This window comes from Anas acuta, chromosome 2, assembly GCF_963932015.1.
Source record: "Anas acuta chromosome 2, bAnaAcu1.1, whole genome shotgun sequence".
Classification (NCBI taxonomy): domain Eukaryota; kingdom Metazoa; phylum Chordata; class Aves; order Anseriformes; family Anatidae; genus Anas; species Anas acuta.
The window spans coordinates 90612456-90637295 of record NC_088980.1 but is presented as its reverse complement, the minus strand read 5'-3'; the positions used below and the strand labels follow the sequence as shown (position 1 = coordinate 90637295).

The following is a 24840-nucleotide window of genomic DNA, read 5'->3' as shown; positions in this document are numbered from 1 at the left end:
GAAAGAAAAATAATTTGCTAGCCAAACAAATTATTTTCAGTCTAATAGCTTACATTCCAAAACACTCAGAATTAGTCAAATATTTTAGTATATATTTTGTATAGATAAGCATATGTATTAGGATATGTATGTTATATATACGCACGTAGATTTATATGTAAAATGTATATGTAGGTGTACATGCACATTTATGTGTTTGTGTATATGTATATAAATGTAATAGTAGCTAACCGTGGGGAGTAGGATGCTCGGGGGAGGTAGGAATATAAGAGAAGGAGCAGCACACTAATAGAAAATTTTCATTGTTCATTTCCAGCATGCCCTATAAGATTGCCTTGTCTGTCAATTGTGACTGGACTTGGCAGAAATTTCTTGACCCATGTACAAGGGACAAAGATCCATGTACAAGGACCTTTGAAAAATGAGGAATTACTACTTTTGATAGTAGTGTACTCTTCCCTGTAAGCAGCTGTTTACAGAACTTCAGATTTAGCTCTTGGCCTGATGAAATGTAGCACTGTGCACCTGAACTTTGTGCTTCTTGTTTCATCCTTTAAGCAGTGAATTCTGTACAAAAGATCAAAACTGTTGTGAACTTCTGGGCCCAGCTAATTCATCTCCCTGCCTCGAGCGTAGCCGCGGGGTGTCCCCGCTGGTTGTCTGCTTGATCCAGCAGTCAGAAGGGCCTCCTTCCCCGCCACTGTAATGCTGAGCTGCCCTGAGGGCAGCACAGGACCCTTCATCGCAAAGAAGCGAGGAGTGTGGCTACCTCGCTAGGTTGTGTGTTAGTGCAAGGACAAGGTTTCACGAAGATTAATGTCCTCGCAGTACTGAGCTCCCCTACCAGCTCTGGGGGAGTCTGTACTCATCTGTCAGGCCTGCCCTTCCTGATTACCTGACCTTGAGGCCTGCCTCAGGGCAGGCTTTGCTACTCTCTGATTGTGTCACGAAGTCCAGCTCTGAATAGGACTGGAAGCCAGCTGCTGAAAACTCATATTTGAGTTCTGATTATATCAACAGACAAATTCAGCTTCGTGAAGTTTGTGTGTGTGTTGTTATTTTCACGGCCAGCACCATTTGGTTTTATGCCTGTGAGCAAAGCACTTCAGTATATCAGTGAAAAACAAAGGGTGGGAAATTTTCAGGGCTAGTTTGTGGGCTAGGGGTACCTCACAGTGATTTATGAAAGCTCTGAGTTTGGATGTATTAACATTAGATGTGTCAATGTATGAATATTAGGCTAATATTCACAAACACGTAAGTACGCCTTGCATTTGTAGATGTAGGTATGTTTCAACTACAAGTAGTGGAAAGTGAATGGGGAAAGGCAGACTTTAGACTAAGTCTAAAGCCTAAGAAATCTTGGCTTTCCTTCATGAAATAGTCAAAGTGGAATTAAAGACTCCTCCAATTCTAGTGACAACAAACTGAAAAATACTGAACATTGTTTTGTCACGTAGCAGTTATCTGAACACAGAATTCTTCCTGCAAGAGGATTTCTTTCAAAGGCATATAAATATTATAGAGAGGAATAAACATAAAAAAAAAAAATCAAGGGTAAGAAGTAACTCAAGAGAAACTTGCTTTGAGTTTAAGCAAATAGGTATCTTGAGGTTGTAATTTCTAATGTCTCGCTGGCACTGAACAAATGCCTAAGACTAATGAATTTGAAGTGAATTTGAATTTATCACCTTTGTATTAAATTTAATAGACTAAGCTGTCAACCTATTCACACACTGAAAATAAGAATTTATGTATTTTGAAATTTTGAACTAGTAGGGAAGTTAATGTCTTGATATTCATGGTACCACCAAATATTGAATGTTCTGGAGAACAGAGCTGACTTTTTCTCTTCGTTCTGTAGCAACTGGATGCTTATCGAGCCCCCACAGTTGAATTTCCTGTCTTTGTTGGTAAACTGCATGGACTTAGAAAACTTTCCAAATCGTAGCTATAGGTGTCTCTATCATTCTGCTACGTGGGACTTTTCCAAGTGGTTGTACCTGTAACAATATGAACGAAATCCAGCCATTCTAAAATGGGGCAGTGGAAGGACGAAGATGTTTTTTGCTTGTGGAAATAACCTGAGGGACTTTGATTACTGAGAAACCTCGAGATAGTTGCTTAATTTGATTTCTTTGAGTTCGTTCTAATTAAGCTCTTATACTAAAGAATGTTGGTAGCTTGGCCAGCTGAAAAGGAAGATATAATTTCAAGAGAAACATTTTTTTTCTTTTATATTTTGGCTTTGGCACGGTAGTGGAATGATAGCCTTTATTGTTCATCGTTTTTATTTGAAGGAGCTTATACGTGGTGAATGAGAAATTTATATTGATGGTATCACAAAAAGTTAATATAACTTGTGGTATGTACTGTTCTTAGGTCATCTTTATCAAGAAAGTTCACATTTTGCTTCTTGGCTTACATTCCAAAGGAAGTTGTATGTTAATTCTGCCAGGCTGAAATGGCCTGTCTTGTCTTTCCTCCATCATGTGTTCCAGTATTTAGATGGAACATGTCCAAAGTCCACCCAAAGAATAGAAGGTGCATGTAAACTAAAATTTGGAAATATTTGAGACCAGGGCTTGACTGCACTTCACATGGAATGTTGTATTTGATTATATTCAAGTTTTCCTGATGCTTTCAAATAAATGTCATGTGTTTGAATTTTGTGATAAGGTTAATTCATTTGTCTCTGAACTTATGACTGTCTTCACATGAGGAAAATGTTATTTGTCATTCTAATACATACAGAATGTGCTCACATACCATGTTTGGGTGTGATAAATAGGTATATATTGAGCAATAATGCAGATCTGTTTGCAACTTTTGGTGTAAACATACAGGAATTTTCCATTATTGCTCTACTTTGACTCATTTACCAGGAATGACTACTTGGGAGCTATGCGTCTAAATTTCCAGCAAACTGACTTTTGGGAAAGGCTGAAACATAGTGTCGAATAATCTCTGTGTTGTATTATCTTTCTGAAGCACAGTTGATGCTTTTGTTTTTAGTGCCTGTGATTTCTGCTTTTAAGGTATTTGGCTTCCTTCTAGAAATAGGGTTTTCTTCTAGAAATACAATGATTTGGTGGTAATAACTAGAAGTTGTATGACTTGAAATGCAAATGGTGAGGATTGGTGTTTTTTCTGTACCTTCCCAATCAAGTTCCTCCTTTTAGGACTTTGAGAAGGAACACGACTGTTACAGTTATCATCAACAATTGGTATTGATATGTTTAAAATAATGAGCAGAGGTTCTCTTAAAGGTTCTTTTTGGCTGTGGGTGTGAATTAAAATTTTAAGCCGCTCTTACTAAACTGCAACAATACAGATGTGTAGCATCTTCATCACTAACTTTTCCTACTTCCATTGTTTGGTAACACAGGAGAGGTTGGTGCTAATCTGCATCCCTGCATATTGAAAGAGTTACTGTATGAAATTTCAGGCTAGCAACAAATATTTAGTTTTATGTTGAAGCAGATCAGGCTACTCTGTGTCTGGAAAACAATAAGACAGTATGAAACTTGATGACTTTGAGGACAGTGAGAAAGTGATCTGACCTACTGCAGGCTTGTTAGTCTGATCCCTTCAGGGTGCCTGACTTCGTAATAAATGCTGAAGGAAAGAATTTGTGCAGGGGAGATATTTCCAAAGTTAGATCTGGCACAACAAACTTCATATGTGTTTAACAAACAAAATCATTTTTGAGACAAAGAAAATGCAGTGAGTCAATGCTCTGTGGGCTTAGATAACTTATTTTGTGTGACCTTTATAAAGGAAAATACTGAGCTGTAGTGTAGGGAATCTAGCAGTGTTATGGGACGGGCAAGGAGTTGACTCAAGAGGTGCCAGTAGTTCCTGCTGAAAAGAGAGATGTTAAGCTGTGTAAGGACATTACCAGTGGAGTTACCGACTGATAAATTTCTTTAACATGTTGCTATTAAATTTTTTCAGTAAACCAAAAAGTAAGGTTCATGGCCTTATTTAAAAACCAACCCAACCCAACAAACAAACAAAAAGAAATAGAAGTATGATGTAGTAGACAGGTTACCGTGAAAAATGAGTAATGCAGTGGGAAAAAATCAATGGTATAAAGTAATAGCTTTCCTGAGAAGTATTTAATGTGGGCTGCTTTATTTTTTTGTTTGTTCAAGCTTAGTTTTCAGTTGTAAACAATTGAGGAGGAAAACATTGGTAGTTTCCAGACTGAACTACTTCTGTTGTGGTTGTGAAAAAGGTGAGTGCTACATCCTGCCTGCATCAGGCAGGAGCTTTGAGCCAATGTCGAGGAAGTGGTAGCAGTGTTAGTCTTGGCATTGGAACCAGCTTCCATGGAAAGTCATGTGCAGATCCACAAGCAGACAAAAAAAGGCAAGTTTCAGCTTGGGCAGGCATGGAAGGGACAATTAGGATGCTCTGCAGAAGTCAGGACCTGAGAAAAGAACAGGCTGTTCTGTTTATTTTAGCTAAACAAAATCTTGCATGCTCTGAATAAGGGCATTAGGTAAGTAAATAATTTCCAACAGGAGGAAAGGGCATTGTTAGCAGAAGAGCAAATAAATTAGCAGTGTGTAGAATCGGTGTGGACACTGGAAAAAAGTGTAGCGCTTTGTTCTAGTTCTTAGGCATATAGGGACCAAAGGCTGTTAGTGGTGGATGTGTGTTAAAGGCCTAAATCAAGAAAGGATGACCTGAAACAACACGTGAGGAGCAGTGGGCATTGTGTCTGTAGTGAGGCTGAATTTGCAAAAGCGTAGGAGAGGCTTAATTGTGAGATTGTCATTGCCAGAAAATGGGGCAAAGCTCTTGCAAAGGAAACAGGGAGGTGTGTTGCACTGTCCTCTGAAGGTGTTGCTTTGTACAGGTTACTCTATGGAAGGTAACGAGCTGAAAAGGATGATTTGCGTATTTACCCTTCCACTCCAAAGAGCTAAGTCTTCATTTACATGATGTTTATGCAGTTCTTAGGACAGCAAATCTTTGATCATACAAGCTGCTAGGCAGTACTTGAAGTTAAAAAATAATGAAGGGGTTCTTGAATTTTTAGTAAACTACGAGATTTGAAGTTGGCTAATAATTTCCAGCTGTATTTAGGGAATTCATATTGTGGCACAGGCAGACTGTAACAGGTATAATCTTTAAATATTAATTTTGACCTGTCCAGCATGAGGTGAAATATGTTTCAAAACAGATTTAAATGGACTGAATAATGTGTAGTTATGAGGTGTTTAATGCAAAACTTTTAACAGCAGAATAAGGAATGTCAGAAAGATTAAATAAATGGAAACTTCTTTCAGAGCAGAGACAAGAAACCATCTCAGGATCTCATGCTGTTTCATTCTTGAGTACTGTTACAACGTGCATAAGTTTTTACCTCCTTGTAGGAAGGGAAGAGCTTTATTAATGTCTTAACTACTTGCTGTAATGATTTGTGGGGTTAAGAACTTGGTCCTAATATCCAATTCAGCTGAGTGGTGTTCATGTTGTTTTGTCCTCTGCCCATGGAGGAGAGGAGTAAAAATATTTTATGTTTTAAAGCACTCGACACTAGGTAGAGTACTGTGTGGCTTTGGACCATCTATTGGAATGGATGTCGAAATTCAGAAGCAGTGATGTGACGTACTTAGCCTGCCTCACTTTACACCCAGATCTGAAAAGTGTAAATGTGCAAAATAGACTGAAGATAATGCAGCATGAGCTGTGTGGGTATCTTGTAAATATATAGGCTGCAAAATAATTAGTCTGTTTCTTAAAACAAAGCAAAAGCTGTGTAAATACAGGGTTTCTTCAGGAAAAAAAATAAAAACATTCAGATGCAGGAATTTTGACAACTGGAAAAGATTTTAACAGTTGAAAGTGACTTCTTGTACTTGGCTTAGATTTAGGGAGTGGGTGCTTCATCTAGGCACTGTGGAAGAAAATTTCTGCCTTTGATACCAGAGAACTAGGATTGAAGCTACAGAAAAGCGGTGTTGATGATTGTTTGTGAAAGAAAACGGAGAGGAGGAGGAGGAGGGAATGCTAGGTAGGTAGAGGAAACTGCTGGTGGCTGCTGTTAATGCTGAGCAGGTGGGTTTAGGATTCAGAATAGAGAAACAGGGAGCTTACTTTTAAAGGGAAGCAGTAAAAGTGTGCTTAGCATTTCCTGTTTGGCACAGAAAAAGAGGTAGACCACTGTGAGAAGGTGGGGATAGAGAAGAGGAAGGCATTTGAATTGTGTTGAAGAACTAGAAGTGTTAAAAATGAGAAAGGAACTAGGAGGTAATGGTGTTGTGAGGAACAGGAATCAGAAGTGTTTGAGTTTACAGAGAAAATTAGCAGTAGAGTCTGCCCACAGTAGTCGTCTTCTGCCCTGCTTGTAACAAAACCCAAGATTCCTGAACTCTTTTGATTCAAGTGTATGCGTCATCCTGAGTAATGACTGCGTTTGGTCACAGAATAACCATCAATTTCTCAGTTTGCTCAGTGTCAGAAGCGTGCTCCAGACATGTGAAGTCATGCTGCAGAATTATGCAGGTGTCGTGTGTTGCCACTTGATAGTTTTTAATGTTCTGCTTGTAAGCAAAAAGAAAAAGAAAAAAAAACAGCAGGCAAATGAATAGAGATGAAATGAATACGGAATGAGATGCCACAGTTTTTACTCTGGGTTTAAATCTAAGTATGCTATTTCAGAAAAAAAAAATGGTTTTGATTGGTGCTGTGATTTGAATGTCCCATGGGACATTAGAAAGTGGGGAGTGGGGATGTGCAACTTGGGTAAAGGGAGAGAGGACAGAGCTGCAGCGTTTGATGGCAGCACAGTCACTGACTTGGTTTGACTTGCAGCTATTGCAAGGCTTCCTCTGTTTGCTGCAGAAGTTAAGCAAGGTGGGAGACTGCTGGAGGGAGAAAAGGTAGTCTCATACACGACAGCGAAGCGTTGCCTACATTGGTTTACTTCTTAGGGGACTTTGCTCCAGAAAATTAGGCACAGCTTCTCATAGGAGGCCAGTAGTTGTTTTCCTGGTACCTTACCTTTTTTCTGGAGTCTGGTGTAGAAATAGTGAGCATTCAGATACCAATGGGGCTCATGAGCTCTGCTCTAGCAGTAAGTAGCTAAGCTCTGGTAGTAAGTGTAAGGTAATATTCAGTACTCCAAAATAAGGTAGTAAAGTGTGTCTTGTGATTGAATTTTTGGTGGTCCTTTCCAATCTTCTAAATAGGAATAATGTTTTTAGGAGATAAGGGGAGACTATGGAATATGTTAGTATTTAAAGCACTCTTTTACACTGCTTTGGTGCCCTGTGTAAAAAGGGGAAAGAAAAAAAAAAAGAAAAAAAAAAAAAGCCCAAACCAACAAAAAGCAGATAAATCTGTCTTCTGAGCAGAGCTTGAGTGTTGTATAATAAACAAGGTCTAAACAAAGAGAAATGAATAAAATATTGTGTTCTTGACGTAAGTGAGCACTCTCACACACTGAATAAGACTGGGGCCATCCACAAAGATGTGGTGCGTAAGTATGTATGAATGCATAAGCATCAAGCCCTTTGGTTTCCTAAACAAAGTGCTTGTGTCGCAGCCCGAAGAATTTTCCCCTGATGTCATTTTTGTGCATGTGTACAGCTTATTTCTGATTTCAAGAAAAAGACTCGGAAAATTCAAAAGGAAGATTAAAAAAAAAATTACATCTATAATCTTTTGTATAGACAGGATGCGAAACAAACTGTCCTGGGTTTCGTTCTGCCCAGCAACTTAGTACATAAAGGACTACACTGAAAATGCATTGCAGCATTGCAAGCTGTGGTACACGTTAGCATCTTTAAGGTTGCAGTTTTGTTCAGGGGTTTTGTGTGTTGTTTGTTTATTTGTGCTAACAGCATTGATTAGCGGTGTGCTTTGACGTAAGCTGGTTAATCTCTATGCCACGCTGCAGTGGTGCGGAGGTATGCTAATGTAATTTCAGGGAAAATACCCTGTGCTTGTGCATCTGGGTGTCCCGTGGAATTCCTGGTTACACCAGTTCTTGTGGGAATACCCCACGGGATGGGTGTCTGGGGTGGCATAACGGTAGCAGGGCGAGTGGGAATTCAGGCTAATGAAGTCCGGGATCCCATGGCTGGAATACAGCTTTCTCCTACTTTTTTTTTTTTTTTTTTTTTTTTTTTCTTTCTCCCTATTCTGGTGTATACAAACTTTCCCTTCCGAAAGCTGATGTGGAAACAGAAAAAGCTGCTTTGGTGGTGACATCAGGGGCCGCAGCAGCCCCGTGTGGCTGCAAGCCAGGATTGCAGGGTACAGCTCCAGAGAAAGGGGGTATTGCTCCTAAGGGCTGATGGAGCAGAGGTGGTCTGAATAAAAAGGCAGTTGTGGGACCGACCTCAAGGACCTGACTTCATGTCAATTCATATTATGAGATTTCAGGTACCTAATGTATTTTGGAAAGAAAGTATCTTAAAAAAACAAACAAACAATCAAACTTTTATCAATTAAAGTTCTTCTATTGCCGAGAAACTTTGAACCAATGAATTAGCAGGTATTTTTATTCACAAGTTATTTATTTTTTTAAATAAAACTTATTTAAATTGTATATTACAGTGTGTAAGTGTTGCAGAGTTTGTTTATTTAATAAAACTTATTTAAATCAATCGTTTATTAAGGTGTGTAAGTGTTGCAGAGTTTCACTTCTGAACTTTTCTTGCTTTCAGAAACAAGACACTGGTCAGATTTTGTTGGATATGACCTATAACCAGCTGGGTGTGACAGAGAAAGAATATTTTGGTTTACAGCAAAATGAAACGTCAGTAGATTCACCTGTAAGTATAGTAAATAATAAATGTGTGTGTATATATATGTGCATATATATACATACACACATATATAAAAATAAACACCAATTGTTTGTAAATATTTTAATCTATCTAATAGTTTTTCATTTCACAGCGATGGCTTGAACCAAACAAACCTATTAGGAAACAGTTGAAAGGTAAGATCTATTTTTATATCTCGACTGTAGCTGTGTAGTTCAGCTTTTTTATGTTCTTATGAATTTAATAAATTAAGTTGCTGTTAATTAGTGCATCCAGATGGTAGATTTTCTTTTAGAGCAAGTCTCATCTCTGTCAGTCTTTTCAATAGAACTTTCTGCATCTCTTACTGCTCTCTGAGTTATTGGGACGTGACAGATCACTAACTGTGCTGTGTCAGTGTCTATACCTCACTTCTGAGCACGGTTGGACGTCATGGCTATGAAAGCAGTAGCCAGTTTGGTGCCAGTAAATTCATCCCTACATGGAAGATAAGAAAGAGGGATTTCGTTGAGGGATGTGTAACAAATTTATTGTTTCAAGTAGAATAAAAAAAAAAAAACACAACTTAATTTTATGCAAAAAAGAAAAAATAAAACCACGCCACCAACAACAACAAAAAAATGTGCTTCCAAATGCATGCATTGCTCTAGTATGTTTCGTTTATAAACAGTTTTAGGTAGTACAGAATGCTTACCAAGAGGAAGGAGAGATTAATGACAGGCCAGCCAGCATGATAATGCCCAGACAGCAGCCTAGAGAACATGGAGTAGTAGGACACTGTCCCAGTTTGTGCTGGAAAACTCGAGTTGTTTTCCAGCTCTTAAGCTCTTTTCTTTCTACCGTATTCTGGAGCTTGTGTAGAAATTCAAATAAAAACACATGAAGTTAACAGGGTGAACTTCTGTTATTTTATATTTCTGTTATAAAGATAGAATTATCCTGGTTGAGACTCTTCATATATGTTTGCTGCTTTTTCCTTTTCTAATAGCTATTAGATCAAAGCAGCAAAGATAGCTAAATAGTTCTTTTTATGTAAAGTACTATGTACTAAGTACTTTAAACGAAAGCATCATAATCCTTAAGAATATTTTCTTTTCATAGTTGGTGTGGGGAATCAGGAAAGACTTCTCTCAAAGTAAACCACAAGAAAAACACAGGAGATTTTTATGTGGTTATTCATATAACTTTTCTGTAAATCTAGACATAGGAACCTTGGGTATATCTTTTTTTTTTTTTTAAGAGAAAATTGATTTGGTCTTCTGAAATATTTTAGGAGGTTTTCCCTGCACCCTTCGTTTTCGCGTAAGGTTTTTTATACCTGATCCTAACACACTTCAGCAAGAACAAACCAGGTAACTTCTGTTTGATGTTTGCTTCCATAAACTAAGTATGTGTAAAGCCTTCCCTTCCACCTCCACGGTCTGGCAAACTAACAGTTTATTATGTAATATAACCTCGTATAATTCTTTGTATTAAATGTGTTTTGAATTAGCAGCTTCATGTGATGATTGTAATGAATGGTTTCTGCTACAGGCAGCCCACAATTCCAAAATACAGGCAGAAGTATAAGCCAGTTACAGAGATGTCAGTTGTTTTATTTGCACGTTGGGTTCCTTTTTGAACTCTTTATTGCTGCATATTGTTTTCATCCTCTTCTGATCCCTTAATTAACCAGATGCAATGATTAAAAAATGGGGAAGTTGAATGATTAAGCTGTCTGCATGCCTGAAGTCTGTTAATATTTTTTTTTTGTATTAGCGCTGAGTCAGTTCTGAACACACTTGGTAGATTTAATTCCAAGGGTGTGAGAGGGCGTTGTTTATTTTGTTTCAGGAAGAGCAGATAACAGTTCTTGTTTTCTGGTTCGCCCATTACTTGTAGCATACAAAGATACATAATGGTTCAGTTTATAGCAGACCTTCAACGTTTTCTTTTTTAATCTGAGTTTTGGGAGCGGTGGGGTACGTGAATTAGAAGTAATTTTCAATTAATGTGTCAAAAGGCTTGAAATACTTGTTTTGTTCAGTGCACAGGATTTAGAATTTAGAATTCACAGGCTCCCACTCATCTGGCATTTTTGTAACATTTTCATGGTTTGCCTAAATTTTAATAGCTAATTTCAGTGCCTCGAGAATATAAATAGTACAGCATTTTAAAAGGTTTTCTTACAGAGAAATGAAGTATTGACCTGTTTAGTTTTTGTTAATCATGCGGCTGTAAGCTGTTAGTTGCAAACTAAAATTATTCAAAGGCCTGCTCTGTGTGATTCTTTACTCCCAGCACTCCATACTGCCATCAAGTAATTTTGTCAAACACCCTAATATGAGAAAGACTAAACTGCTCTTGGAGGGTTGTTTAAGAGCTTTTGTCAGCATATGCTGCTTGAGGAATGTCTCATCCTCCCTCCCTTGATCATTAAAAATAGTCCCAAGATAAACTATCACAGATTTATTTGTGTTTTTTTTTAAAGAACTTACATCCAAGTTGGATGCTCCTGTGAGAAAGGGAGACTGGTTCTGTAATTGTTTATATTTCGTAGTGTTCATTATGCCATTAATACTGTGGTCCTGGTGCTGTGGTAACGACTGTCAAAGATCTTTCAAAACTGTTGTGAGAAGAGAGTGGGTGTGTGATGACGTATTTGTAAATGCCGCTAAGCTTTATTAATCTGTTCGTATAATTTGCAAGGAAACCTACCCCCATAATAAAATAGAATTAATACTTGGAAACATTTAAACCATACCTTTTATATATGAAAATTAAATCTTTCTCTTTTCCCAAAAACTATTTCCTAGGCACTTATTCTTCTTACAACTGAAGACAGACATTGTGGAAGGAAGGTAATAACAATTTTCAACTTCTCCATAATTCTGTTGAAAATCAAAACCAATAAAACGAGCCTTTTTCTGATGGTGTCTATTGTTGCTATAAAAATGTACATCATGAAATACTGCTTTCTAAAAAATCAGTTGCTTGGAAACACTGCAAATTTTTGCATAGCTCAATTATTAAGAACAGTTGAGGAGTCTGTTGTGAATGAGGTGTAGGAGATGGTGTTTCTGCACACACAACGTCTGCTTGAGACGCCCTCTTTCTGCAAAGCATGGTGTGCTAGACAGTATCCTAAACACGAGGGGCCTGCTGTCTGCTGCAGTAACAGGAAGGGAATAGCAGAGGGCTGTTCATACTACTGTTTCTTACTGTTTCTCGTGGTCACGGGGTATCTTCCTGATAGAGTGAACATACACCCAGTGGTTGTTTTGCCTGTGATTCCTGTATGTTTGTACATTAAACAAACAAACACCTTCTCTTTCCTTATCTGCAATCCTAAAGACAATTTAGGATTTCATAGTAGGTTATGGAGTCACTTTTGGATAATATATCAGAGCTTGCCATGTATACATATAAAATAAGCATTTGGCTAATTTTAGTGTTTGTGTCTAGTTCCAAATATACCAGACTGCAGCTATTAAAATAATGTCCAGAGACCTATAAAAATCCCTTCTTTTGTTTCCAGAATATGCATCTAGCCCAGTTAGCCTGTGATGTTCAGTCTTACTTTGCTTTGACAGTCGATCTGTGTAAGAAAAAAATTGGACACCCTCTAAAGATAAACAAGACCTTATCTACAGAACTAATTACAAAGACATAGTTAATGTTTGCATTTATACTGTTTGTCTAAATGAAAATATTTTCCCCCTTTCCAGGTTGTCATGCCCCCTTAATTCTGCTGTTGTCCTGGCATCGTATGCAGTACAGTGTAAGTAACAGTCTTTCTTTTGTTAATAAATCTATTTGACCAACCACCTTCTCTGCTGTTCTGCAGTGAAAACTAAGGGAAGATTTCTTTCCTTGTCTGCTGGTGTGGAATGTCAAAAGTGCTACAGATGATACTTTGTGGCATTTGTAGAGGAAGGGAAAGTTACTAATGACAACCTTCAGATATTCTACATAGAAAAAGTGTGCTTATTGTGTCTGTCCAAAAAAAAAAAAAACAAAACAAAACAAAACAATAATGGTATTCTTATATTTGTGTGCTTGTAGAATGTGTACTGCTGACAAAAAAAAAAAAAAAAAAAAAAAAAAAGGCACATTTTCATTGCCATTGGAAACAAAATGAAGCTTAGTGTTTGTTACAGTAACTACAGGAAGGCATTCCAGGGAAATAAGAGATCATCTAGAGAACAGTTAAGGGGAAGGTAAATTGATTACTGTGATTAAGAAACTCAAATGTTCTTATGTAATGTTTTTTCAGGAAATACTGATTTGTTAGATATGTAAAAACTGGCAGTTTGCAATATGTTAAGGTGACTCTGCTTCCAATGTCTTACTTCCTTGTCCTCTGCCTGCTGCTAGCAAAAAGAATTTCTAAGGGTAATATTAGGAAAATAAAAATATTTTATTTTTGTATTTAAAAAAAAAGATTGCAGAGCAAACATAGTAGAATAGTTGTATAATTATTTTGACATTAGCAATGTCTACAGAAATTATTATAGGAAGGCATAAAACTAAAAAAATAAAATTCAGTTTTCAAAGGAGAAAGTGTAAGGAGTGGCAAGCATGGGTCTCTGAAAATCCTACATGACTGTGAACAATCCACTTTTATGTTCATTGCGTTTTTCATCCTTCTATTAAATGGACCTTTAACCACATTCAGGATTAATAAGAACAGTTGAAGCCAGAACATATTTGCCATGGTAGGCTGGTCTCCTAGTTTTGTTGCAAAAGAGAATGCCTACGTACACCTGTGTCTGTGGAACACAGCAGGGTACTGGAACACTGAAACACTCAAAGATGCTAAGTGCAACGTTGGCAACATGGTTGTGCTAAAGCAAGAAAATGAAAAGGTTTTGTTCGTCCCGAACTTGTGATTGATTTTCAAAATGAACTATGTCACTGGTAGGGTACCCCAAATGACAAAGTGTTTGCTGTTTCCGTTTGTTTTTTTGTGAGATCTCCCTTTTCAGTGCTTTTGATACCTAATGATGCAGCTAGTTTTATGAAAGCAGAATGACAGATCAGTAAAGGTTGTGGAAGCATACTAGTGTGTTTTAATATCTAGTGATACTTTTTAAGGAGAGTTTAAGTTTTTGGATAGGAGGTATCTGCTTGTTGAAAAGCAGTTGTCCATGGGTGGTTTTACCTGAGCTGTTTCCTGTTAATGCAGCTGCTTGGAAATTCAGGCTGCTGCTTCCTTTAACTTCCATTGTATGCAGAGGGAGAGCTCACAGCTCTTTGATAACTTTATGCTTATTTAAAAGGTGGAGCAGTTGTCACTAGGGGGAGGGTTGAAATTGATGTCTTTCACCGTGCATGAAGCCTGATGTTTGATATTTCTGTTCTTGTATTTAACTATAATCTTTACATATGGCACTTGTATGATTGACCTTCATGGGCTTCTTTTGAGTTTTGCAAGCAGATACTTGGTGATGGCTGCTGTGCTGTTAGGATGTTCGTTATCTCCATTGCTCATTGAAGGGATTTTTGCGTCTAGTACTGCTGTTCTAAAATAAAGAAAACCCTGTCGTGGTAATCTTTACCTTCATGACACACCCTGTGTTGTCTGGTGGTGCTAACTTACAGGGGAATACAAATGTGTGTGAATAGTGCGTTTGATTAAATAACATATGACTCAACTTGATTACCTCTTCAGTTCAGACACTTGTAACTGATGCATTTATGAATATTAAACTATCAGTGAGTTTTGAAATACTTTTTTAAAGAAAGCTTACTAAGGTGAATTTCAAATGATTTCAAAATTTGTGAGACTGAAGCATGCTCCTCTATTAAAATAACAATCTAATGAAAGATTGTATCCCTTGTTTTCTACCACTGTAAAATGGCAATGTTGTACAGTCTATAAAATTAAATAACAGATGTGTATCATGTGTCATTTCTTATTTTATATGTCATGTAGCTGATTTAGCTACACTTACTTTCTGTTCCTGCCTGTAGTAAGTTCCCATTTCCAAGACACTCTAAATGTGCCTAACTACAAGTATGCAAGAGGTCCCATGGATTTGGTGGAAGTTTTTGCTCGTTTGTGTGTTTGTTCTTTGCTAGTCTGGGACTTGAGTCTAAAACAGCTGCAAAGCCAACACAAAATGCTATGAATACTTCTAAGCTTTCTTTTTTTCCTGAGCATCAGTTGTTCAGTGATTCATTGTGACTGTCTTTTTTTCCTTTTTCTTCTTCTGAGCAATATTTGTCTTATCTCCTGTGATACGGTTCCCTTCTCAGCTCTGCTTGGAGTTCTGCAGCGCACTGCTGTCTTTCTTCCTGAATTTACTCAGGAAGGGGTTGATGGGTTGCTTGAGATTTGAGCGGACTTCAACCTCTTTGAAGAAAAAGAAGGCAGACAAGGGTGAGGAATTTAGGAAAGGTGAACTTAGTATGCAGGTTCCTCAGGAGCTAAGAGTTTCTTACAGTTTGGAGAACCCCAGCAAGAGTGTGCCAAAGGCTGAGATCCTGTCTGCCTCAGAAGAGGAGGCAGGCTGGAAAATTTAGGGGAACATCAGTTCATGAAATCAACAGACTATCTACAGTGAGAGTTGCACCACATAATTGCCCCTGCCACTTTCTTCTTGCCTGATTCTTCTAACTTAGCTTCATTTTACCCTTCTTTTTACCATTTTACCCATCTTTTTTATATAAAATTCATCGAAACCTTTGGCTTCCTTTGCAGAGACCTTCCACTTTGCAGCTAGCATTTGTTTTTTTTTTTTTTTTTTTTTTTTTTGTCAGTGGTGGATTATTATTATTATTATTTGCATTTTTGTTCATGGTTCTTGCCCATTCTTCATTCTTTTTTGAAGGGAAATAGTGTTCTGAAGGGCATCGTGTAGGCTGATGGATTTACTCGAAGATCAGTCAAGGTTCCTGCTACTCCAGGGCACCTGTAACCCTTATACTTTGGAACCAAAATCAGATTTGATAAATTCAGAGAACTTTGACTTGAGTTTCCAACGTTTGAAGTTATTTACCAGATGTGTATGTGGCCTGTCCATTGTTCTGAAGCCTGCAGCAATGCTGTTTAATCATAGGAGACTTTTATTGTGTCCTATAGTGCTTGTCATCAACAGTACCAGCGTGTTATATGTGGTGGTGATGAACCCCTCAATACTAGAATCCTGCTTGGAGAGATGAGTTGAAATACCTGCCCATTTTCTTCCATGTGGTTCCCTGTGGTCTAGGTTACTGGTTTGGGGCTTGCTGGCAGCTTTTCATACAACCACTCTTCTATGATCGTCCTAACAGATTTTATACAGCAGCTTTCCTGCTGTTTGGGACTGTTCTTCCTTAATTATGTTTTACAGTTGTGATAAGCAATACAGAGGACACTTCAGGAGATTATTACTTCAAGTGTTGTTTGTCTGAGTTCTTCCACTATGCTGCAAATAACTGAATCTGTAACACTGTAAAACATTGAAGTACAGTGCTGTAATCTCTGGAGTGGAAAAGCCCAGACTGGGATACTGGCTAATACTGTGGCTGAAGGAGCTGACTTTTTACAGTGCCTTGTAGACCAGGTACTATTTCGTCTGTATTTGTAAGGTAGATGAACCTTTTAATAAGTACTTCTGCGTAACATAACTAAAAAGGCAATAGAACAGTTACCAAGGATCAAGGTCCATGTGGTGTGTTGTTATACCCACGATAATGAGTTGTAGTGAATTGTGAGGCACAACATGTGACTGATTGGTGGAGTTTTAAGGTGTATTAGCTCCACAAATCCTCCTAGTGGTCTGGGAATACTGATAATTATTCCTTTTCGTAAGCATTTTATAAACTTTGCCCCTACCCCCACAGTTTTTCAAGAGAAATACTCCTTGTACTTTGGATATGCTTTGCTCTTCTCAACACATTTTCTGATTGTGACTAGATGGTTTCTGAAGGTACAGTTTGTATTTAAGATTTAGAAGTAGCAAATCACTAGAACTCATTTTCAGCTGTTTTTTTTTACTTTCCATGTTTTTCAACTTTTGTCAGAGTTTTCAGCATCTGATTATCTTTTTTATTTTTTATTTTTTAAACAAAATGCATCATGATGTTTATGACTCATTTTTCTTTCTGGAGTTTTAATGAATAGATAACTTTGAGACCACCATTGTGTATGTATAATTGCCATTTATTTCTACAAATGTTTCTGTACTATTATATCCATCTCACCACGAAGTGACCAGCTTCCATAAGTGTATTCAACAACCATTTATATTTGTCATCAGCGAAACAAGTTGGTTTTATCCCTGTGTTAGCTAGCACTTCTTGCCCAGTGGGGAATTCATGCTTGCTTACTTAGTGGTTCTCTGAGTTAAGAGTTCATATTCTTGTCCTTATTTAGGTACAGGTTGCTTTTGTTGAAACAGTTTTGATTCTCTTAACATCCACGTAAGATTTTTTGGTACTTTTTGTTGTCTTTTTCTGATAACTGTTTTCAATGTAGTATCTTTAACTTCTACATCTACATGGATTTTTACTCATTTCAATGCTCCTTTTAATTATTATTTTTTAATAAGTGTTTCCATTCTTATGTTGTTTCTTCAAAACTGAACTCTGGTGTAGTGGATTTTATTCCACATTCCAGAAGCATTTCCATAATTAGTAGTTACAACTTCTCAACAGTAGCTAGCAAAGTCTAAACTTTTTGAACTGTGGAGATGAGGATGCATCTTTTCTTTCTGCACCTCAGTGTCCTCATGAAGATAAATTGGTCATCAGTCTTCAATATTACATTTCACTCTCATGTCATCACATTATTGCCATCCTCATGCGGAGACCAGTCCTGTGGCCCTAACTATATTTTAATCCTGCATTGCAATTTTATTACCTGAGGATTTTTACTCCTTGATAAAAAGTTAGCTAATTTAACTTTTGACTTAAACTTCCTTTCCTGCCACTCCTTCAACGTCTTGAGCAATTGCTTTTCCTATATAACTCATCTTCTAAAGTTGTCCCATTATTTGGTAATTTTCGGTTCCACTGGGAACTCGATCTGCTTATGTAATTATCCTCTTTTAAAACCAGGCAATTCAGTTCACTTTATTCATGTAACTTAAAATATTAAACCCTGCAAAAAGTTACAAACTCAGTGCAAAACTACTTGATCATTTTCAGATATACTTCTCAGGTCTTTGGAAAATTGATACTAAATGTATTTTCAGGGACTAGCTTCTGTAGGCACTCCTTTGGACCGAAATGTTTGTAGTATCTGTGACTAATTCCACATCATGTTTAGTAAATGAAGCATTCGTACATCAGCCTTCTTGTATCCATAGTTATTTAGAGTGCCCATATGCATAAACAGGTTTTGGTGCTATTACTTTGTCCACAAATGTTTTTGTTATTGTTAATAAGGAAATCTAGAATCGGAGACCGACTTGTCTTTTGCACCTGTAAGGATATCAGATAATTGGGGACTATTTTCTATTCCCGATATAAGTTACACAAAGCTAACAGCTTATATTTTCTACTACTGTGTTTTGTGGGGTTGCCTGACATCTTTGTGGAAATAAAGAACAAGTCCAAACTGAACTCACTATTTTGGTGCTGGTAGTCTTCAACAACAAATTAACTTTTAAAACTAGAAGCAAGCAAATAGTTATCTTGGTCATGGAGCAGAAGGCTTGCATGTCAAAAATAACTTCATAGAAGTAGAACCACAGAAAGATTCAGCTTGGAAGAGGCTTCTTCAAAATCAGATGAGGTTGCTCAGGGCCCTTCCTGTTCAGTTTTGAGTTGCCAGTGCTCAGTTGTTCAATTTTCTTTAATTTTACCTGGTTATGATGAATTAAAGCACAACAGATGATTAGAAAGGGGAAATGTTTGGAGAAAAAAAAGAAGTTACTTTTATCCTCACTGAGTCAGTTGAATCTGCTGCTGCTGGCCTGTGTGATCAGAGCAGAAGCTATTTCAGGAGAAACTGATTGGAAAGGTCTTTACTAACATCCCACCCCATATCTTCTGGAGAAATCCATTAAAGAGCTAGAAACTTTTATGGATTTTTCTTCCTACTGAGGTCTTGATATGCCCTAATGCTTCTTTTTCCTATTTGGATAACTAAAATCCTGCACAAGAACATTACTCTTCCAAGATGTCTACTAATCAGCATTTATAGTTTCTCTTCAACTGTGACAGTTGGCTGGGGAGCTGGAGAAGCAAGTAGTACTCTGAGCTGCTCCCCTTGTTGCCATGACCTCAGATAGCTAGGAGGAAGAGGAAAAAAGACCAGAGCCACCACCATATTGGGAAGATGAGCAAGAAGACCCTACATCATAACCAGTGAAGGAACAACAGTTGCCCTCTTTAGAGAAGGTAAAATTATAGTAAAAATATTCTTACCTAATAAAAATAAATGAAGCAGACAATTGCATTGTCTAATTCCTGGCAATCTGGTCTCTTCCCATTGACAAGGATGTGATTCAAACGGACTGCAACAAAGCTCTGTCACCAGAACAACATTAAAAATGTATGTTATGTTTCATAGAAAAGATGAGTTATGTTAATGGATAATAAAGGTAAAAAGTCTTCAGTTGACTACTGACATCCAGAATTGTGTTTCATTTTTCTGCTGTTACTAATGCACCTACTTTGTATGAAGTTTTCTGTTATTTCATAGTCATAGCCTTGATCTTGATAGAAACTTGGATTTCTGTTAATATATAGGTATTCCTAAAATTATTTCAGCTTCTTGTAATACTTCTGGCTCTTCTGGCTTGTTTTCTTGTTTCATTTTGTTTTCTTCTTCTGAGGTGCATTATTTGACAGCACTATTAAAATATGTGTATTAGTTCTAATAGTAAATATTTACTCTTTTGCCAACCATTTTGATAATTTAAAATTCAGGCTACCTTTTAAAAAACCTCAACGCACTGCAGGAACATCTGTATTCAATGTATCTAACTTAAATAAAAATTGGAATGATAAACATTAAGTACTCCATGCTGACAACTAGGTGTGCAGCTGCACATGTTTCTGACTGTATTTGCTTAGAAACTGTTTTTTATCATGGTGGTTCACTTTCCTAAGCTCTCTACAAGTCATGCTTTTTTGGATAAGCAAGTGACAAATACTTGTTATACCCTGCATTGCAGATACTCCATAGTTATTGTACCTGTAAGTTATTTCTGAAGTGCACAACATTTTTATTTTCTCCCTAGCCTGAATCATTTAAATCAGTCTTCTATGCTTTGTCTTTTCTGGGAAAATAGTGGTGATAGCATTGTTCCTAAATGTTTGTTCTTTAATTTAGTTGCAACCTGACATGCTGGAGTATTTGCAGTCTACACAAGTACTTTCTCTTGTGCTACTTTATACATCATACAAATAACTTCTGTGAAGCTTATTGCTTTGTAATAAAAACTTCATGCTCCTAGTAAAAATAAATAAATAAATAAAAAAGCAGAACACAGCACAAGTTCTAGTGATTTGCTTAAATATTCCATCATTTGGGGATTTAGTCTCTTAAGCATTTTGTGAAAGTAGTACAGTTCCAATGAAGTCCAGGTTTTAATTTACTTGCTTAATTGAAACTAGGTGTATCTGTGCCAGCTAGGAACTTTACTTGAATCGACTGCCCTCTTGCCCCAAACCTTCCATCTTTATAACAAGTTTACTTTATAACAAGTAAAAGATTTGTGAATGTTTGTGTATATCTTCCAGGACATAAATTAATGCTGACCTAACATTTAAAGAAAACTTGCATGGACTGAGGCTATAGATTTATGTTTTTTTGTAGTTTCATTTGTTTTCAGTTTCACCAGCTATGGATAAGAACCAGGTTTTATCTAGTAACTATTTAAAAATCTACACTATTTAATGTCATTATTGAAGGGATAAAGCTTTAAGGATCGTTGTTTTTTAGTTTATTTGGCTGTGGATGTGTTTACTTTTGGTAGTAGCTTGGTAATGTTACATCTAAATCAGGAGTTATTTCTCATTCTGTATTAAATAACTTGTGTTCAGTTGTGGCAAGATTAACAATTGCATTGTTAGGGCGGAGACACAGTAGTTAGTTTGAACAGGTTTTACTTCCCGGTGTAGAGAATAGATGCTTTTTAAGTGACAGGTCTTGTTGAAGACTTCTAGTCTGTTATAGTCAAATAAAGATATTTTAGTGTGATTTCACTTGTCTCACTGAAGCAATTTGCTTCCCTCTAATGTTACAGTATTGGTCATCTGTGCCAACATGGCACATGTTGCCCATGTAGTGTTTTTACAGGTTGTGATGCAAAACTGTGGTTATATGAGTAAGTACTGAGTTTTTCAGTACCTGAGATTATGGTTAGAGTGAGCACATTTTGGGGAAAAAAAAAAAAAATAAAAAATTTCCATTGATGTCATAAAATTTGCTGCATTCAACACTGCTTGTCCTGTGGGAGATAATTTGTAATTCTTGCTTTTCCCCATATACATGCATATTTTGTCATATTTTAACAAGGAAGAGAGATTTCTTCTAAATGGTGATTAACTATGTAAACTTTCTATGTGTGTTTCTTGTTTTCTAACAGCACAACTTGGAGACTATAACGCTTCAGTACATCATTCAGGATATCTGTCCAATTACAACTTTATACCAGAGCAGAACAAAGATTTTCTTACCAAAGTAGAATCTCTACATGAGCAACACAGGTAACATTAACTTGTAATTCTCTCGTGCCCCATGAGTTCTTAAAGAAAAAAAGAAGGGGGGGATGGAAAAAGGAAGATTCAAGATTTTAGTGGTTTTATTTCGTATAACTTCTATTATACAAAATACTCGGTTTTTAGCACATAAATGCAAAATACATGTTTTTCAGTGTGTGATGCCAATGTGTTAAAATGTATCAATAAATTTCTAGTTATAACAAGCAGATCAGTTAACATTATACATTGTTAACAGTAGCTATCTAGAACACTGTACTAGATGTTTGAGACTTTTTGGATCAAGGGCCTTTGCCTTGAAAAGGCCCATTTCTGAAATCATACAGGTTTTTTATCCACGTATGGAGGGGATATGGTGGCAGGGGGAAGACCAATACTCTTAGTGCTTTTACTCCACTCTCCTGAGTGTAATATAAAGGCTGCAATTGATTGTTCCAGTTGAAGTCTACTGCTAATTACTCTTGCTAACCCTGCTGATTTGTTCCCTGTAAGACTGCAGATTTAGAATTAGTGATGTCGATCAGATACTTGCATGCTGCATACAAATATGTTAACCTAAGAAATTGCTGCTTACATTTGAACAAATGACATCTGAGTCTCTAGACACTCATACTCTGTCCTTATCTTTATTTTTTTTTATTGCAGCAGAGCTAGTTTGCCATCCTCCCATTTTCTCTGATTTCTTGTTTTCTGCCCTGAAATATCTCCGTTTTCCTCAACCCCTAATATTCCTTTTTTTTTTTTTTTTGTCTTTATTTCAATACTCTCACCTCTTCTTTGTTTCTTTACCACTGGTAGAGTTAGTGAGGTATAGTGGGTAGTTCTGAACTTCATGAGTGCTGCCTAGCCCACTCCAGAGCATGCATGCTGTTGTCATTTATGGGGATAAAATGACAACAACCATTGAATTCATGCAGCATCTGTTCCTTTAGCATAGGTACTTACCAGGACTGCTTTCTGAGCCGTTTATCTGCAGGAACATAATACCTGAGGCTTCTATTTCTTCCCAATTAATTCAGTTTCCAAAAGGCTCAGAAGTCCTTAGTGAGGAACATGTAGATGTGAATTAATAAATACGGTTGTCATTAGGAAGAAGCTGACTTGGAGATTACCAAGGGAAGATTCTGAGGAGTCTGTGAGTGGGTAGGTTGAAGTCATGGCCTTAGTGCTGTCGTAGCCGATGACCAATTATGTCCTGCAGAGAACAGACTAGAGATTACCATTGGTCTACATGAAGGGGTGGTTAGGTCTGTTGGAAAGTATTTTCCTTTCTAGGACCTTTCAGCGAAGCTGACATTTTCAGTGAATGTTTTTTGGTAGATTGAAGCCATCATGATCATGAAGTCTAAGTGCTCTATTTTAAGCACTCTATTCACGTAGGTTTTAGAATTAAAGTTACAAATAATAATACTTGAATAGGCTGCATTAGCAAAAATGTTTCTTTATTCACTTATAGCCTTTTAAAAAACTTTGGTTTTCAGGACTATTTATTTCTTAGTGCAGGGAGAGGCAGACAAGTTTTGTGTATTCTAGCAGTATTTATTACATCTTCCTTTGGCATGTATTGTGAATACTGATATTAGAGACTTTTTTTTTTTTTTTTTTTTTGATGAAGCCAGTGCTGGTAACATATTTGACAAGAATGATTATGGTGTTCACTGGGCCTTCCAAGAAGGAAATATGAAAGGGAAAATTTCTCATCTTATGATTTGAATCATCTTCTGGCTTCTCCTCATCTCACTGAGGAAAGCAGTGTTTTGAAATGAAATTCCTACTGATATGAAGTGAGTTGGTAGTATTTGCAATAGGCCATGTGTAATATCTGAAAATTATTATCTCTTATAAATTAGATTACAGGGTTGCAAAGCCAGCCCTATGAGCATCTGTTCTTCATTCTTTCATATCCATCCTTTGGGAAACTTTTGTGGAGACAAATTAAAAGGTCATAATTGCTGAAATGCAATATAGATTTGAGAAGCCATACTGCTTCATATCTTTTATAGCTTTGCTCTATTTTCAAACTGATTTTTGTATTTCGCCAGATTTGAGAAGGTAGGTAGTTCTATGATCAGGTTTACGTGAGACACTTCAGTGTGCAGTAGCTGTTGGGAAAGCAACCGTTTTCATATCAAATCGGTAAAGCTTCAGAAATATTCCTTCTGTGTTCATAACTCTGTAGAGTGATTTTTTCATTCTGTATGTGTTTTTATTTTTATTTTTATTTTTTTAACTTAAGCACCCAGAGTTCATAAGGTGTGGCTATTACCGAAACTGATACTGCTATCCTAGTGCTTGCTAGATTTAGCTGTCAGTTTGAAGAAATTGAAGCATTTGAAACTTCATACTGTGCTTACATTCTACGTGATTGTTTGTCTTTCAGTGTCAACAGCTATAATAACTGTAAGGAGGTACCAAAATCAGTTTCCTCTTGCCTGTTTATTTCACTGAGTAACTACTACCCGCTTAAGAACCTGTGGTTTAGCTTTCTATTTATTAGAGTAGGAGGTGAAACAGAAAAAAAGTCTTAGTGCTGAGGCATTTTTAGTGGCCTTTCAAGACACAAGACTTGATTGATCTGATGCACATGATGCATGCAAACTGAGAATTAAAACTTGCAAGCATGTCTTGTTGGTATGCATCAGACTTTCCCCACCTTTCTGAAAAGTTCTTGATCCAAATTTTAAAGATGACAATGATGTACTGCTGCAAACAGCAGGTGTTCTGAATACAACAGTAGCCATTGTGTTGGTTTTTCCCCCTCAGCCTTTTTGATATAAATTGACCTTGTGTCTTCTGCTATTTTATTTTTTTTGAAATCAAGGTGCAGTAGTCAGTGTAGATGTGGGTCTGAGTAAGTAGTTTGTCTGCAAGCAGCTTATTTTACTTGTAGTCTTTATTCTAATGTTGTGACATATTCAAGCCACGTTTCTGGCAATGGCTTTCTGTCTCAGGATTACTTCCAGTCTTTCCAATCAGTTTTATGGAGCATAATGTAATATTTCTTAGAGTGGTGGTTTCGGGGAAGATTAGTATGATGGTCTGGGATTTAAGAGGATGGATAGGTAACTTGAAGTAATAGATGTCCGTCTTTTGAGGTAACACTTCCTTTAAAAAAAAAAAAAAAGGAATTACTGCTTTATACAGAATGCCTTTCTATCTGGAGTTCTAACTTCATATAATGTTACATGTTTTTCTTACAAGTTATTGGTTTAAATTACATTTGATTAATATAATTTTATGTCCTTAGTTTCAGAAGAATTCTTTTACCTTCACTTAGTTGTAGCTATGATAGAAAAGACATCAGATACCATCCTGCCTCAATGTGTGTAGGTAATAATCGGTTGGTCTCTGGTCTGACAGTTCTCCAACATGCTGTAGTGCCTGAAGCATTGGTCTGCACTGCAAAGCCAGG

General features: G+C 37.0%; 1 protein-coding gene across 7 annotated transcripts in view; it reads left to right on the top strand.

The window, feature by feature from the left end:
* The window catches only part of PTPN3 (protein tyrosine phosphatase non-receptor type 3), a 163842-nt gene that overhangs the window by 68241 nt on the left and 70761 nt on the right, over positions 1 to 24840 (top strand). For 5 of the 7 annotated variants that reach the window (XM_068671158.1, XM_068671157.1, XM_068671162.1 and 2 more), the window contains 6 exons: positions 8688 to 8795; positions 8908 to 8965; positions 10063 to 10141; positions 11585 to 11629; positions 12497 to 12549; positions 21296 to 21416. In XM_068671158.1, the coding sequence (XP_068527259.1) occupies positions 8688 to 8795; positions 8908 to 8965; positions 10063 to 10141; positions 11585 to 11629; positions 12497 to 12549; positions 21296 to 21416 (464 nt within the window). Of the gene's footprint in view, positions 1 to 8687; positions 8796 to 8907; positions 8966 to 10062; positions 10142 to 11584; positions 11630 to 12496; positions 12550 to 18949; positions 19101 to 21295; positions 21417 to 24840 lie in introns of those variants that run through there. The other 2 variants (XM_068671159.1, XM_068671163.1) reach the window with 2 other exon arrangements.